Source organism: Leptidea sinapis, chromosome 31, assembly GCF_905404315.1.
Source record: "Leptidea sinapis chromosome 31, ilLepSina1.1, whole genome shotgun sequence".
Taxonomy (NCBI): Eukaryota; Metazoa; Arthropoda; class Insecta; order Lepidoptera; family Pieridae; genus Leptidea; species Leptidea sinapis.
Genome location: NC_066295.1, coordinates 557,741 through 573,394, shown reverse-complemented (window position 1 = coordinate 573,394; position 15,654 = coordinate 557,741). Strand labels below are relative to the sequence as shown.

Here is a 15,654-nt window from a genome sequence, read left to right as displayed (position 1 = left end):
TGTCATCAAAACCAGCCAGACACAAATTATAGACAAAAAGATTTTATTATACATACAATATGCAAAAAGACTTTTTCTCCGACCTATCAAATATATGAATATAAAATCCTTAATATTATAATAATGTTTATATTTATGATGATAATACTACAAAGTAATCTTTATTCCTAAGCCCATTATAACAGCTATTTCTCTTAATAATTATATTAAATCCACTTGTGAAAAAAACCATTTATTTATAAAATATGCTCGGTTTTTGCGATATTTCGCGTAGCGGTAACGATAAACGATATTAAAATATAAAAGAAATATTAAAGATAACGATAAAACATGATAAAAAGTATTAAAATTATCATTGAGCTAGTGTAGGTAGGTCAATGAGTCAAGGTAGTGTTTCTTTTGTCACACGTTACAAATTATGTCAATGACACTGTAGTTGTACGTCTGTACGGTAACGAAGTGTTTTTATCATTACAGTTAGTTTTCTACCGGACCAAGCTAACTAGACGCCTGTCAAACATGACGTCGCCATTTTATTAAGGTGAAAAGTTCTTTAGAAGTGTGGTCATGGTTCTGTTGCAGCTCGTATGCAAAGAGGATGTAAATTCTACGTAGTAAGACGCGGGACTGCCTAAGTAAAAATTTAAATTTAATTTACTATGAAAAGTGCAATAATAATTTGACATAAGATTGATATAGTAGTAGGTAATTACAGTATGGCAATTGGTGACGAAGTATAATCCGGCTAAGTTTGGAACGTAGTGGATTTCGGCTATCACCGTTTTTAAAAAGATTATAGCAGTCATCTGTCAATTTATAAATAACTGTACGTTTCACACAATCGAGTAAACCGCTTTTTTCTTAGAGTTTCGCTAGTTAGTTTACAGAAGAAAACCCTAACGTCGTCAGAAGAGGTACGAGTCACGCGATAGAAAGAGTGAATATATAATCTTCTAGGTGAATTTAAATGTAGATTAGTAGCGCTGTGCGATCTGAATTGCACCGAATTGTATCACAGAAAGAGTCCCTATTTCTTTATTTTTAATTGATTTTGCGGAGTGAGCCTTATACCACGAGTAAATAAAACGGTACAGAAACAAACATTAAAAGTTTCATGTGCATGTTACTATGGGTTGAGGAGTTCCCTCGTTAGGAGACAGTCCTATCTGCACCTGCAGTTCATGGTGAAGATCATATTTGGCAACCGAAATCCATTGAAGAGCTCCCTATTGAAGAGATAATGCTGGCTGCAGAGTCAGATTATGTGTAATATCATATTGTACGAACAACACGTTACAACCGAAGTTGAAACCTGCATGGTGTACAAAATTTTAGCTTAATCAGATATCGCGACGTGTTATAAAAGTTACTGGCAATATTTGAACTTAAACAAATACCTACATAGTTATATGTATATACCAACCAACCCACAAACAAGTGTTGGCTTGGACACGGGGAAGGGTGCTGGTGTGAGACGCCACTTGCGTCGACACTCTGGCTCCTTCTCATGTCCAAGTTACGTTGGTTTGTGCTGAGGCTGCTGCTTCGACTGCCGAGACGGCAAGAGTCGCAAATATGTTGGTCTCAGTGAGTCATACATCTTTTAGTGTTTACCGTTCGGTGTCGAGACATTTGGCCCGTGGGGCCCAGAGGCGAGGTGAATGTTCTAAATACTATCTTCGCGCCTCAATAAGGCGTTCACCCAAACTTCCACGTAATAATAGTTTTAATTTTATGTGGTCATAGTTTTGTAAATATAGTTATAAGATTTGTTTTGTTTGAATAAATGTATGTATGTATTATGTATTATTAGTATGTAAAGTGATGCAATAACAAGTGTTAAGTAAAACCTTGTAATAGTAATAAAATGGTGAAAAGATACCGTGTTGTACTCTCTTTCCATTGTCAAAAGGATCATACAAATATAAATATCATCATATATTTAATTTCCTATTGTAGTTCTTGGTGTAGTTAAATTATGATATTTTTATCGTATTATTCATGTATCCAGTAGGTAGGTAGTTAAGTATTTAATTCGGACCCGTCAGAATTTTCATTAATGTGAAAAACGAGTCCAGCTGTTATGGAAAACAATCTCTTTTAATTAACCTCTATTTCCTAAGTGAGTGGGATGCAAAAGACGATTACCTGAGCACATATGGGGGGGCACACTATAGTGGCCACGGATTTATGTGCTACTAGCCCAAACACAGAAAATAGCACGCAATAAATAATACATTATTACTAGAATTTAGTATTACATACTTGGTTCACGTTCTTTGGCGCCAATCTATAGGCTGCTTCTAGTTTAGGATTGTCGGGCGCACGTCTGGGCCTCGCTGCATTGATGCCCAGGTATCTCCCGAACGGCGCAAACACTACCCTGAAACAATAGAATTAACGCCAAATTGAAGAAATGCTTCAGTTGATACTGAGAATAATAAAATAATACTAATATAAATATTTAATGTCTAATTTATTTTGTACTATGTAGTTCTAATATACTTTTTCTGCCACAATATAATGTGCGTGCTTCCGTGTAGTAGTAACGGCCTAGCGCTGCTGTTATTTGTATTGGTTAGTGTCGAACTCGCGGATGACCCGCGGATATCTGCTGTCGATACCTGCCTACTCTCTGACTGTGCCTAGATGATGAGGACCGCATCCGCCTACATCTACGCCTGGGTGTTCACAGGTACGGGACCTGTTGTCACGCAGAAAATAAACATCTAATGGACTGTCTTCAATGGGTAAAGTCAGGTGCGAAGTGCCAATCCGGCGCCCAATTCGCAGAACAGCTACTGACAGATTGGTATTGGATGCCATTTTTGTATCCTACCTACCCTTGGCCTTGCAATGGCCGAAGTGATACGGTAGAAATATTTTCATACCAACCTCTGTAGTACCGATCAGTGGCGAATCACAGCCCTCGTTCAATGCGTTAGTTAAAAGCAGCAACTGCCTGGTATATCAACAGGCCTATGAAACATGACTTGCGGCACTGGGCAAAAATAGTCCAAACTGCAAAGTTCTTAAGAACTAATACAACCGTGTCTCCAGATATTTTTAGCTTTCAAGTTTTTCACACAACTCCTGGGCGTTATCGAAAGCATGTGAGAATTGCCACAGTATTGAGCCCAGGGTTTAAGAATAGGGCAAGCCGAAAGATACAATATACAAGATACCTGACAGTCTGTAGGTAAATAGCGAAGGCCTTTGATCACGTATGAAACTGGGCGCTGCATATAGGTCTTTATGTATATTGTCCGAGAACACAGGGTTTCCCCAACTTTGTGTTCTATCTCCTATACTGTTTCTTATAAGTATACAATCAATGATATGTTGGATGTCCCCGGAATGCAGTGTTATGTTGATGATACAATAACGGAGATGCAAGATACAAGGGCCATGCACCTCATGTCCTACTAAATCCCCAGAGAACTCAAGTTTGCGCGTTAACTACAAAAATGAACCCTTGTATCGTATAACCGCACTTTGATTGCCGATTTTGTGGTCATCTGGAATGCAAAGTCGAAGTGACTTCGAAACTACTGGGGGTCGTAAATAGAGAAGGGCAATACTTTAGTATAAAATAGTATGTCTCTTGGAGGCAGGCCGCTTAAGGCAATGTTGTATATTAAGCTAGAAATTGTTTATAATCTATTGAATGTAACGGCAAAAAAATCGAAGACCACAATGAAGGCTCACTGGCAAGGGAAACTTAAAAGTGAAGCCAGTGTTGCCAGCGATGATGCTCGGAGTTTCCCTGCGAGGTCGAATAGACACATAGCTCGACGGACAGATGGCCATTCGCAGTAAGGTCCTCGAATGGCGACCACGTACCGGAACATATAGTGTTGGTAGGCCCCCCACAAGATGGACCAACGATCAGGTCAAGATCGCCGGAGTAGTTTGGATGCGGGCAGCGCAGGACCCATCGTCATGGCGATCTTTGGGGGAGGCCTTTGTCCAGCGTGGTGGACGTCTTCCAGCTGAAATGGAATAGGTTGAAGGTTGTTTTTTTTTTGTTTTCGAATAATATACCTTTCGTATCCGTCTCTCCGAGACTAACGTTTGTACTGTGCAATTATTCGCAGCAACGTCGGAGCGATCTTGAAGATTGGCGCAGGGGCATTGAGTGATCCTTGAGTTAAACTATATATCAACTATGCGCCGGCATCCAGTTCTTCTTTATGGACCATAGGACTAACGTGCGTACGGGATCACAGCCGCCCATCGGCTGTATAACCCATAGACGCCGAATAAAGGGCGAACGCTTTCGAACAACATAAGAATCAAAGATCTGATATTAATCCATAATAGCCAGTAGCGATTGTTGACGACAACGTGGTCATTGGTCATAACCAATGAACACTCAGTACTCTGCATCCGCTCACTTCAGTTGGTTGAATGAATTGAGTCCATTGAGAATTAGGAGTATGAGAATTAATAGCCACGAATTATGCACTTTAGTCCATGATGCCGCCCATAATTTCTCGTGACATACGGTGTGTTCTCACTTATGACATGTCTTCCTTCAATATTTGTTAATTGCGAACTAGTTTTAAGGATTACGGTTCTTTAATTAAATAGCATGACATAGTAGTGTACGCGGAAATAAGCATCGGACAGATGTAATTACGTGGTTTCTAGAAGGTGAAGCCAAATTGGCTAGGAAAAATCTGGGAGTCGGAGATAAATATAGCACGGCAATGTGAGTATGTGGAAGAAATGTGTACATAATTGAAGTATTTCGATTAAATAAAACTTACATTTTACCTTTTAAAAAGATTATTTTAATTATACAGTACAAAACGGAAATTTCATATTTAAACCCTAATATGCTAGTAATATTATGTATTTGTGTATGTTACTACATTGCTATAATACAAAACAAGTCTGATCGGAACCTAGGAAGCCCAGGTTTAACGCCAGGGTCACTGTAAACCGTTACTAGGCTACGAGGTCGTCAATGTTCCACAGAGTTCATTTTTATTGCTAAATATTTGTGGTTTTAGCATTATGAAACAATAGACTAATTTAATTTTATCAGTAACACAAATGTGTGCTTGTGAAAAGATTGCCAATTTACACATTAGTAGACTATTTATTATCTCGAGAATAGCAAATCCTACGTTTTAAGATAGAGCCATTTTTATATTGGCCGATCGCTCTGGCCATTCGCCGAAAGTGAATAGCGTGTGTTGTGCGAAAAAACATTAAAAAAAACGCTTGCCATGACTGTCTCTGATTTTATATAACATAAATTTTTTAACTGATTATATTGTAGAACTCTACTTTTAAAAATTAATGATTTTGTGCCACAAGCATAAGGCTCTTTATTTTTGTTAATTTTTAATAGAGGCCTACTCATATAGATTTATAAAAACTGTAACATAACAATATGTGTGCGAATTCAGGAAAACTATTTTTACTGAACAAAAGATCGAGTAATATTTTTTACCGTTAGGTTCAGAATCTGCTAAACCGACATAATACCATTCATTTACTGTTTTGTTTCAATCGCTAACACATAAATTTCTTAAACTCGGTTAAATCTATTTCACTGTTCAGTAGGATTTTAGTTTATTTATCAAAATATGTTAAAGTTTCGGTGTAGGGCAGCACAATGAAAGCTCCTTAGCGCGGGATGGGCCCGGTGGGAACTCGGTACCACAACAGCACGGGCGTCGTTCTGTCGCTAGTCAGTAATGTGCGAGCGTTAGTGTATTTCGGTTTGTATGTGCGCCGTAGCTAGCAAAAATACTAAGCTCTAGCTAGGGTAGCATTTTGTTGTAAAGTGACGAGAGCAATTTTTTTATAGAAGAGGAGGGCATGCGAGCATTCTCAACCAACACCAGAGGAATCACAGGAGAGTTAGTCATTTGGATAGTAGTATGTACTTTTTTAAACCACATTTTTAAAATGTGTAAGAAGTATTAATGAATTTAATGTAAAATGAAATAGTAATCAGTTAAATGAAACGCGTCAGATATTGTGGTAGAAATAAATAAAAAATGGTTTTTATAATCGTAATACATATAGTGACTCTTCTTCAAGAAGGCTGTTCTCAATGTTATGTGTATGAACGGTTTGGTGTCAGTCGTTTCAGAGTTCAGAGGACTTGGACTAGGTTTCAAAAAACCGATTCTTTGAAATTGAAAACAAAAAAGAAGATCAGGAATCAGGAAGAAAATGATGCACAGCGGCCAGGAGCTATTGATATATCGTGAGCCTTTACGAAATCGGAAGTATACCTAGGTACAATAACATCTAAAACAATTTTGAGATGTTAAAAATGTGAGTGTAAGCGTATTGACTGTCAGGAGGAGACTTCTTGAAGCCGATATACACAGCCGAAGGCCCTTTGGGGTACGCAGTTACTCCGTGGACAAGGTATTGCAAGGTTAGGATTTCCCCAAGGTGTGCCACGTAATGAAGCCTGTTTTGTTGTTTTGAAGAAATTACTCTGTACGTTAAAGGCGTTGTTGTTTTGAGTTGAGTTAGCCTCCTTAAAGGACGGCAACGGTGCTATGATGTGCGAGAAACAAAAAACTACCATAGAATACCGTCCCAAAAGAAGGTAAAATCAATCACGTGAAAAGCAATTCCATTTCAAATTCAAATATTTTTATTCAAAATAGGATGTGACATCACTTATTGAAAGTCAAAAAAACTACCACCCATTCCAAAATGAATGCTTCAGACCTGAGAAGAATGGGCGCAACAAACTCAGCGTGCTTTTTTTTTTCATCGAATAAATATGTTTACAAAGTAATATTGTAAAATTAAACTAATTATTTAATAGCCAGAGGGCGGTCACTCCATTCCCAATCTGTGGTATCATTAAGAAAGTCATTTATGTTATAGTAACCTTTACCACACAAACGTTTTTTAACAATTCTTTTGAATAACGTTATACTTTTGTTTTGAACATTTCCTGGGATCTTGTTGTAAAAGCATTTACATCGCCCCACAAAAGACTTACTAGCTCGACTGATCCGAGTACCCATTACCCTTGGGATGATGATCCGTATGATTTCTACACCACTTAACAACACATGAAGGCATTTTAAATTGAAAAATCCTTGTTCAGTTTGTTGTAAAAATCGCGCCTGACAGATTATGCACACTTTGCTGCATTTAGTTAACCTTACCTTACCTCAAACTGACGCGCTCGAGTTGCTCTGACGATCGATTTTTTTGCTTATCTGATCGGCTGCTCTAGACCTTCGACCCTGTACTTAGTCTGGCCATAAATACTGTTACAATTAAAAATAAACAAAATATTACATTTGAGTTTGGAATCTGTCATTTTTATACGATTGTTCATTGAGTTTTCTCATTTTGGCGCCAATACATTGTATAATATTTTGCGATATTAAAATAAAGTGGGGTGATAAAGAGAACTGAATCGCTGTGAATGCATTACAAAAATGGAGCCAAATGCAATTTTTAAAACTCTCCATACACTTGGTATTTGTAAAATGTTTGTGTACCGGGCGATTAATAGGTACAATGAGACCTCCTCTGTTTGTGACAGAAAAAGATCTGGCCGTCCACGTAGTGTACGTACGAAAAATATGGTCAAAGCAGTAAAGTTAAACGGAAAAAAATTCGAAGAAATTCTGTCCCAAAGCAAAAGATTTTAACTCGGGAGATGAAGATAGCACCTAGAACAATGTTGCTTATTTTAAAAAATGACTCAGGACTTGCAGTCTATAAGAGACATACTGGTCATTTCTTAACTGGTAATTTAATAAAGTGGTAAAATCGAAACAACTATTGAAGCGGTACGCAAACGGAGGTCACAGATAAAAATTGTTTACGGTCGAGAAATTTTTTATAATTCAGCAACATTTTAACAAACAAAATGACCTAATATAAATATGGGCATTTTGCAAAGCTCTAAGGAAGCTTCCCAATTAGTCGACAGAGTGTAACGTGGGCACTATTCGACTTCAGTGATAGTATTACTAAAGTTAGGTTAGTTAGTAGTTAGTTAGGTGCAGCCCAGCCTCTTCTCACGGCCCTAATATCAACGGCAAATTCGGCAATATGATGGTGGGGATGAAATCGGCTACTAGATCTAGCGTCACGTTGATCCAAGATGCCGCCTGAACTTTCAAAGCAACGAAAAATAGGCAACGAAAGTAGACCTGGGTTAATTGAAATTCATTAAAGAAACGACGCAACCCCATTCAGTCTCGGCTCATTTGATTCGTCTTGATGAGTACTTTGGTGCTAGATGGTAACCAGGGTCTGATAACGCAGGTGGAAGATGGCCAAAGAACCTCAGTATTTAAACGACATAGCCCCATCAAGTATGTGGCCGATCGATTAGTCTTGACAAGTATAGCCATAGGAACTCAGTAATTAAACAAATTATCGCCATCGAGTATAGGCTCGTTTGATTCGTCTTGACGAGTGCTTTGGTGCTAGATGGTAACTAGGGTCTGATGATGGAGTTAGAAAATGGCCTAGGAAGTCAGTAATTGATCGACATATTCGCATCGAGTATGGGCTCGTTTGATTCGTCTTGACCAGTGAACTCCCAACCTAATGAACGGATTCTAGTGGGGATTACTTCATGAAGTGTATAGGATAGTTTTATTTAATTGATATATTTTCATTTTTTCAATTAACCATATTTTTCTATGTCACAATAATCCCATATCATAAGTATATGTCCTCGTAACTGGGGAGCTGGCTAGAATGACAGTTCTAGCAAGTACCGTCAGCTAGAAAAACTCAACAAAAGCGGTTTAAATCAAGTAGATCAGTAAAAATATAATTTAACCTCGCACTACATTTTCCATCTAATTTTTTTGTTAAGGGTTAGGGTCCCTTACTTAGCATAAAATCATAAAATGCTGCCAGATCAAGTTCATGCTATAGAAAAAAAGTTTTTGGCCAATATCTATGTAACTATGCACTTTAATATAAAAATAAAAACTTTGCATTTTTTATTTCCTGTAAAGCTTTTTGTAAAACTTACTGTTTACAATAATTTATGGCCCATTTAATGAACCAGTTTTTCCATCTGGGCGGATAACTTCTAATATTGGATTAATAAAAAAAATACATCCATCCATTACAATAGATCAGTTTATTTTCTACAACTTTTCGTTTGAAACTTTTTTCTAATGTTCATACTTTTAGAGTTATAGAATGTTTAATCCTGGACTACCGGGCGAAAAGTCGAACAATTCAAGGTATGCATACAATATTATATATTAATCTTATGCAATATTATATAATTATTATACATAATATATTAAATATTTTATAATTATATAATATAATATGTAACAAATTAAACATACAAATTCAAAAAATAGTGATTGTTTAAGTCCTTAATAATTAATATAGGTAGTTCACTTCTTTACCAGTTTCGTTGGCAGCTCTCAGTCAGCCGCAAATTATAGATTGCCAGGTATACAGGTATATTTTTGTTGAAAAATAGTAGTCATCTGTTTTTCTTTATAATTTTAATACAAAATTGAGGTTTATATTTACAATTTATGATAAATCGGTTCAGAATTGAGCGGCGGGATCTTGGAATATAAGGATATTCATTGCAACAAAAAAATATTTAGAAATTATTATTAAATATGTTATTCTCATATGCTAGAATAAATTGTAAGAAAACAAGCTTAACAGTATAATCTAATATATAAAATTCTCGTGTTGTGTTAAGCATTGAACTCCTCTGAAACGGCTTGACCGATTCTCATGAAATTTTGAGTGCATATTGGGTAGGTCTGAATTGGAACATCTATTTTTCATCCCCCTAAATGTTAAGGGTGAGAGGTAATGAATCAGCATTAAAAAATACATACAACATCAAATTTTCACCCATCTACAATCAACAGTTACTTTTGTACCGCGATTTTAATATTGGCAATACAACATTTGCTGGATCAGCTAGTAATGTATAATAACCTATGGGTGTTCAGTGGGCTGTAAGTTGCTAACACTATTAACAGGATGATGGCGGGGTGGGGAACACAGAAAGGGAGTTTGGTTTCTTCTCAACTCTGGTCCCAAGTTAGGTTGACCGGCCTGGAGGTACACTACTTGTACGCCTTGCATTAAATCTTTGCCATTTTATCACATAAACAATATTTATAAATAAAAGTGTGTTACATTTGGCATACATACACCTTCATAATATTTCATTTTGCAATCACAATGTAATGGTGGCAGACCATGTGATGACTAATGATCAACACCACAAGTACACACATAGATAAGAAGCCCCAGAAATGTTTCCGATCTTAATTCTGATTTTGACTTATGTCTGACATTTTGACCCCTAGGACTGTTATGACCAGCATGTGGTATGGATCAAGAGGACAGCTAACAGGACAAATGTGTTGATTATGAAGGCACTTAGCATCAAATAATGTATTTCCAACATATCTCAAAAGAGTGTATAGAAAACCAACGGAGTATCTAATGAAGCTCACTGTCACCTGAAAATGGTGAAGAACAAGATCTGGTAGTAAAAGTGATAAAAGATATTCTAATCAGGTAGCCGAATACCATGAAACGAACCTTAATAAAAATATATTTTCCCACTAAATTACTCACTTTATAAATAAAAATCTTTATTTGCATTTGACACAGAATCATGATTTAAAGAAGCCTTACAAAAGGTATCCTATGGATTCTTGCATGAGAATAGAGGTTACTCCCTAAGAATATAGGTACGTAATATTAATTAGACTTTGAAATTACTCATTGATAATAAAAATTACTAATATTATCAATGGAAATTCAACAATTATCAAAAAATACTTTCTATGTAAGTAAATTGTTTGCTGTTAATTTGATGAACGATAAATAATTAATAAAACTACGCCCACTGCACTTTAACATCGTATGTTCTAGGATTATTTTAATTGAAATTATGACTTACGTCAATTGTCTTACACTTACCTTTCTAAAACATATCGAAGACATATGAAAGCTAAAGCTAACGGTATTGGAAAAAACACATGTTTAGGGTTCGTATAATTCACTGTCTTTTCCGGTCCAGGCGTTATATCTGACCATGTTACGTTCGGCGGCAACCACACATATTCGCTCCAAAGTGTATCTATTACTTTTCCCAACATAGTGTTACTTGTTATAACAAGATTTTTAAAACTAAGCACTCATATGAATCGATTAGAGACAAATTAGCATTTAGTTAAGCTAGTCACAAGCCCGGTCTCTAATTTCATAAGCAGCACTAAATAAACTTCATACAGGCACTAAACAGTAAACACTAAACTAAACAGAAGTCAGAAACCTGAGGCTGAACTACGTGACAACTGACACCTTGACACTGTCTACGAACTACTTCTTTTTTAATTTTTTGACCTGGTAGCTGTGATCCTTAGGTTTGTTGTCTTATAATAGTTTTTTTTTCAATATTGTTTAACTGCTGTTGTTTCTGTTGCTCATACAAAACAAACAACACTGACACTGAATACCTAATAATAACGTAAAAGGGTCAAAATAAGATAAAAAGTCAGTTTAAATATATTTGAAAATGTTGACACACCTTGAATGCTGATACACCACGAAAAAGAAGTACAATTGTTTTTTTTATTAATAGGTTTAAAATTAATAGGGTAGTAAACTTTTAACTTTTCCCTCAAGCCAAGTTCTAGTGGTAGCGCCGAACCAAGCGATATAACGGTGGACGGGATGACATCGCTCGAGTGACGGGCGTGCGGTGGACACACGGCTGTATAGTAAATGTATGTATCGCTAAATCGGCGCCGTCATCTCGTTCTCGATGACGTCCCAATTACGGTGGTGGTGGGCAAACGGCCTTCCAGGTGCCGTTAAATATTTATGAAATGTGTATTGTTATATATAAGTTATTTTTAAATTACTCGTTATCATTTGATAATTTACAGTTTAGAAAAGTGAGTCTCAACAGGGTAAGTGAGAAACAAAAAATGCGTTTATTAGATTTAATAGACTGTATCTGTTTGGTTCCAGCACGTCGATCTACGCACCAATGCCAGGAGCCCATGTTTTTTTATGGAAAAGAAGGACAAACGAGCGTACGGATCACCTGGTGTTAAGTGGGAACACCAATGGATCACAGGAGCGTTTCCGGCCGGTAAGGAAGGTGTACGCGCTTTTTTTTGAAGGTAGCCATATCCTATCGTCCTGGAAACACCGCACAAGGAAGCTCATTCCATAGCTTTGTAGTACGTGGAAAAAATCTTCTTGATAACTGTACTGCACTGTGCAGGACCGCCACACATCCAGATGGTGGGGATGATATCCTAATTTGTGACATGTCGTGCGAAGGTGGAATTCGGCGGCAGGAAACAGCTTTCCGGAACTCCCCGTAATAAATGCGGTAGAAGACACAATGCAGCGACATCTCTACCCATCGCCATGTCATCCATTCACAGAGCACTGGGTAAACATTTTTGGAACGAAGTTCCTTATGGTATGATGCGGAGGGGTACCCTAACCGGGAAAAAACGTCCTGAACGTAACTCTCTTCATGTACGTCGAAGCGTTGCTACGCGAGAATATCTTGCTGATTATTATTTATATATAAATAATTGACAAGTAACAAAAATATAAACTTCTTTGACGTTGCGCGCGCACGACCGCGACATCTAAATATAAAAATTCGGCGATATAATATAATTTTCTGACGCTTGCGACATTAATTATTTTTTTTGGTTTCTTCGTCCATTATTAGGACAGGCAAAGGGTTCAAACCGATACAGCCGTATTCGTTAATATTCAATAATTTATTTCACGATTTTTACAATCTAGTTCTTTCTACAAACGTAAAATAGCAGGACGAATAAATAATTGGATTTGTTTTGTTACGCCAAAGAAGTATAACTTCTTGCGTGCGTACATAAGTATACACACACTTTTTTTATTTAATACAGTGGAATTCAGTGGAAACTGCAATTTTTTTTTAGTAAATCAGTAAAATTAATAATTTTATAAGAAGGAACTTCGTTCCTATCCGGTGTCCCACGACACCACATGGTTATTTTATATTTAACAAACTATTGTTCCCGGCGTACTACATCTTCAACTCGTTGCTCTGCTGCTAGCGGTGTACATCGTGTGGGCCTGGCTTATATTGCAACTTGTATATGAATTATGAAACAGCGCTAACGAATTTAGCCGCGTTTTTCTATGATATTTCTAGATATAAGATGATTTCTGGATTTAATTCGAAAATGAATTGCGATTCCTTGAAATTGTAGCTTTTGCTCTTAATAGTGATTTTTGCTCTTAATAGTGATTTTCATTATTATAACACTAGAAATAAGGGATTGCTTGTAACTAATTCTAGTAGGCTTCATAAGATACATAATAGCTATAAACTTCTACAATAAAGTCCCAGCCACTCTTCAGGCATTATCTATAAATAAATTTAAATGTTTTATAAAAAAATGGCTCTGTCGTAAATCCTATTACTCCACTGCTGAATATCTAAATGATCGGACAGCCTGGGACTAGATTGTGATTATTTTATAGCGACTGTACAATATTGTATATTTTTATTAAAAAGAGCGTATAAAAAAAGAATGCTGGGAGAGTTTCTTGCGCCGCTTCTTCTCTCTCAGAGCGCCATTTGTTTCCGAAGCGGTAGTAGTATCTAGTAGTATAAGAAATTACATCAAAAAGAATTCTAAAGGAATCAATTTTGAGAAAATAAATGCCTTTTATGCCTTTATCAATTGATCTCATTTTATGCTATTCTAAATCTAAATGCATATATCTGAGTATTTATAGCGTGTAAATAAAGAATCAAACAGGTGCGGATCTGTAAGAAGACTATTAAATGCCGCACAGCCGGCCGTGTTATTCCTAACGGAGACGTAGATGTCTCGACCGAACGACACTGTGTTTTTAACTTACCACTGATATGTAAATGTTAAAAGTTACCTTAAATTCTAATTCCGCTGTGATTTGCCCTTAGCTAATTCGACAAGCGTTCCGCTTGTACACGAGGCATCCTCTAAGAGATGTTTACTCGCCGAACTCGGAACGAGAGTTCGGCGAGAGTTCTCGAACGATCAATTCTCTGATGATGTCAAGAATACAGCAGTTTCCATATCATATATTTAGTTGTTAGCCATGGCATATGTCGTTGGTAACCATTATTATCCAAACCTTTGATATCATTAATCCTGTAATCACACAAATATTAAATCAGTCGAGCCCCGCTGCAAATTTCGCTGATAACTGGAAAGAAAGTGTATTTCATTCCCTTACACAAAAAATGTTCACCTCCATCCTGTTCCGACGAAAATCGTTTAAATCGTTGATCATTTTATATTGTTATTTGGTTGAGTTCTCGTGGCAGGTTTCATCATGCTAGCTGTGTGTGGCAGCTACGTGGGACGGGTCGTTCCCTTCCCTAACATATGGTCAAGGGAGTGATGGCGGGCCCATGTGTAATGCTCGTGAACGGGCGCTACTCATGCTACACCTACTACACCAGGATGAACCTGTAAACAGAAACTGCTTCATGTTTTTAGAATTAAACTTATTATATTTTTTATAATCGCTAATAAAATACTCGCAAAATGCCTTTATCTATTTATTTATGGTGTGTGTGTGGATTGATGCATCTACTGTACTCAATAACTCTTTTTGTTTTTACGTATTCATTTACATTTACTTTTTTTTTACTAACTCGTAGTTCGTGAGTAGTTTTGTTGCATCACTTTACAATAATATAATTGTAACTTATTTATTATAATGATATACTATTGATCTTACAATAAACATTAAATAATTATTCTTTACTTACCTATAACTCTGGTTCGAAGTGTTAAATCTATTAAAGTGAATACAGCATTCACAAAACAAAAACACGTTAATAAAATTAAAAAATATTGAAAATTAAATAAAAAAAAATATTAAGCTGGTTTATGACATCAGTTTTTTAGTTCACAAACTTGGATCCTTTATTATATCGGAAGATATCAATAGTGCTAGCTTTCAATTTGTTATACGATCGGTATATTCTGTTGAGGGGCGAATTTATACCTAGGTTCGGTCTACTGTGTGATAGATAGGAGTTATCAATGGGATATCTTGGAATGATGTGAGGAACACAGAGATTAATATTTGCAAAATGGTGTGGACATTTTAATTTTTTATTATAGTATAATGTAATGATATATCTATTATATTCCGTCGATTCTCGAGTGACTGAAGCTTAAAATGTGTAAAAAAATTATAAGCAGCACAACATGGACTTACTGTTACGATTTTATTATATGTATAGATTTAAAAATTACCGCAAAAAAGTAGTCATTGAGTAGAATAATGCAGCTTTATTTTTAACACTCGACCCGCAAGGAAAACAATTAAACCATAATTTATCTATTTTTATTTCTTTCTATCACATAATTAATAACTTAATATTAAATATACTGTGCTAAACCAATAAACACTTTCCGCCTTATTCATAATAAAACGCTTATCGAAGGTATATATTAGTTAAAACGTGTTTTAAACCTATGGAACGTTCGATAAAATTCCTTATTCATAATCGATTGATAATTCTGCGATAACTGTATAGTACGCAATTTTGCCATTTCGTACGAAAGAACATGATTGATTTAACTTAATTTAGTAAGAAGATTTAAAATT

The 15,654-nt window shown here is 36.2% G+C and overlaps 1 protein-coding gene across 1 annotated transcript in view; it reads right to left on the bottom strand.

The window, feature by feature from the left end:
* LOC126974205 (ceramide synthase 6-like) overlaps positions 1-11,273 on the bottom strand; it is a 60,593-nt gene extending 49,320 nt beyond the window's left edge. Inside the window, exons 1-2 of the mRNA XM_050821658.1 lie at positions 10,945-11,273; positions 2,266-2,383 (exon numbers count right to left, since the gene is read on the bottom strand). Of these exons, the coding sequence (XP_050677615.1) occupies positions 2,266-2,383; positions 10,945-11,123 (297 nt within the window). The 5' untranslated portion in view covers positions 11,124-11,273. The remainder of the gene's footprint in view (positions 1-2,265; positions 2,384-10,944) is intronic.
* Between the last annotated feature and the right edge of the window lie 4,381 nt (positions 11,274-15,654).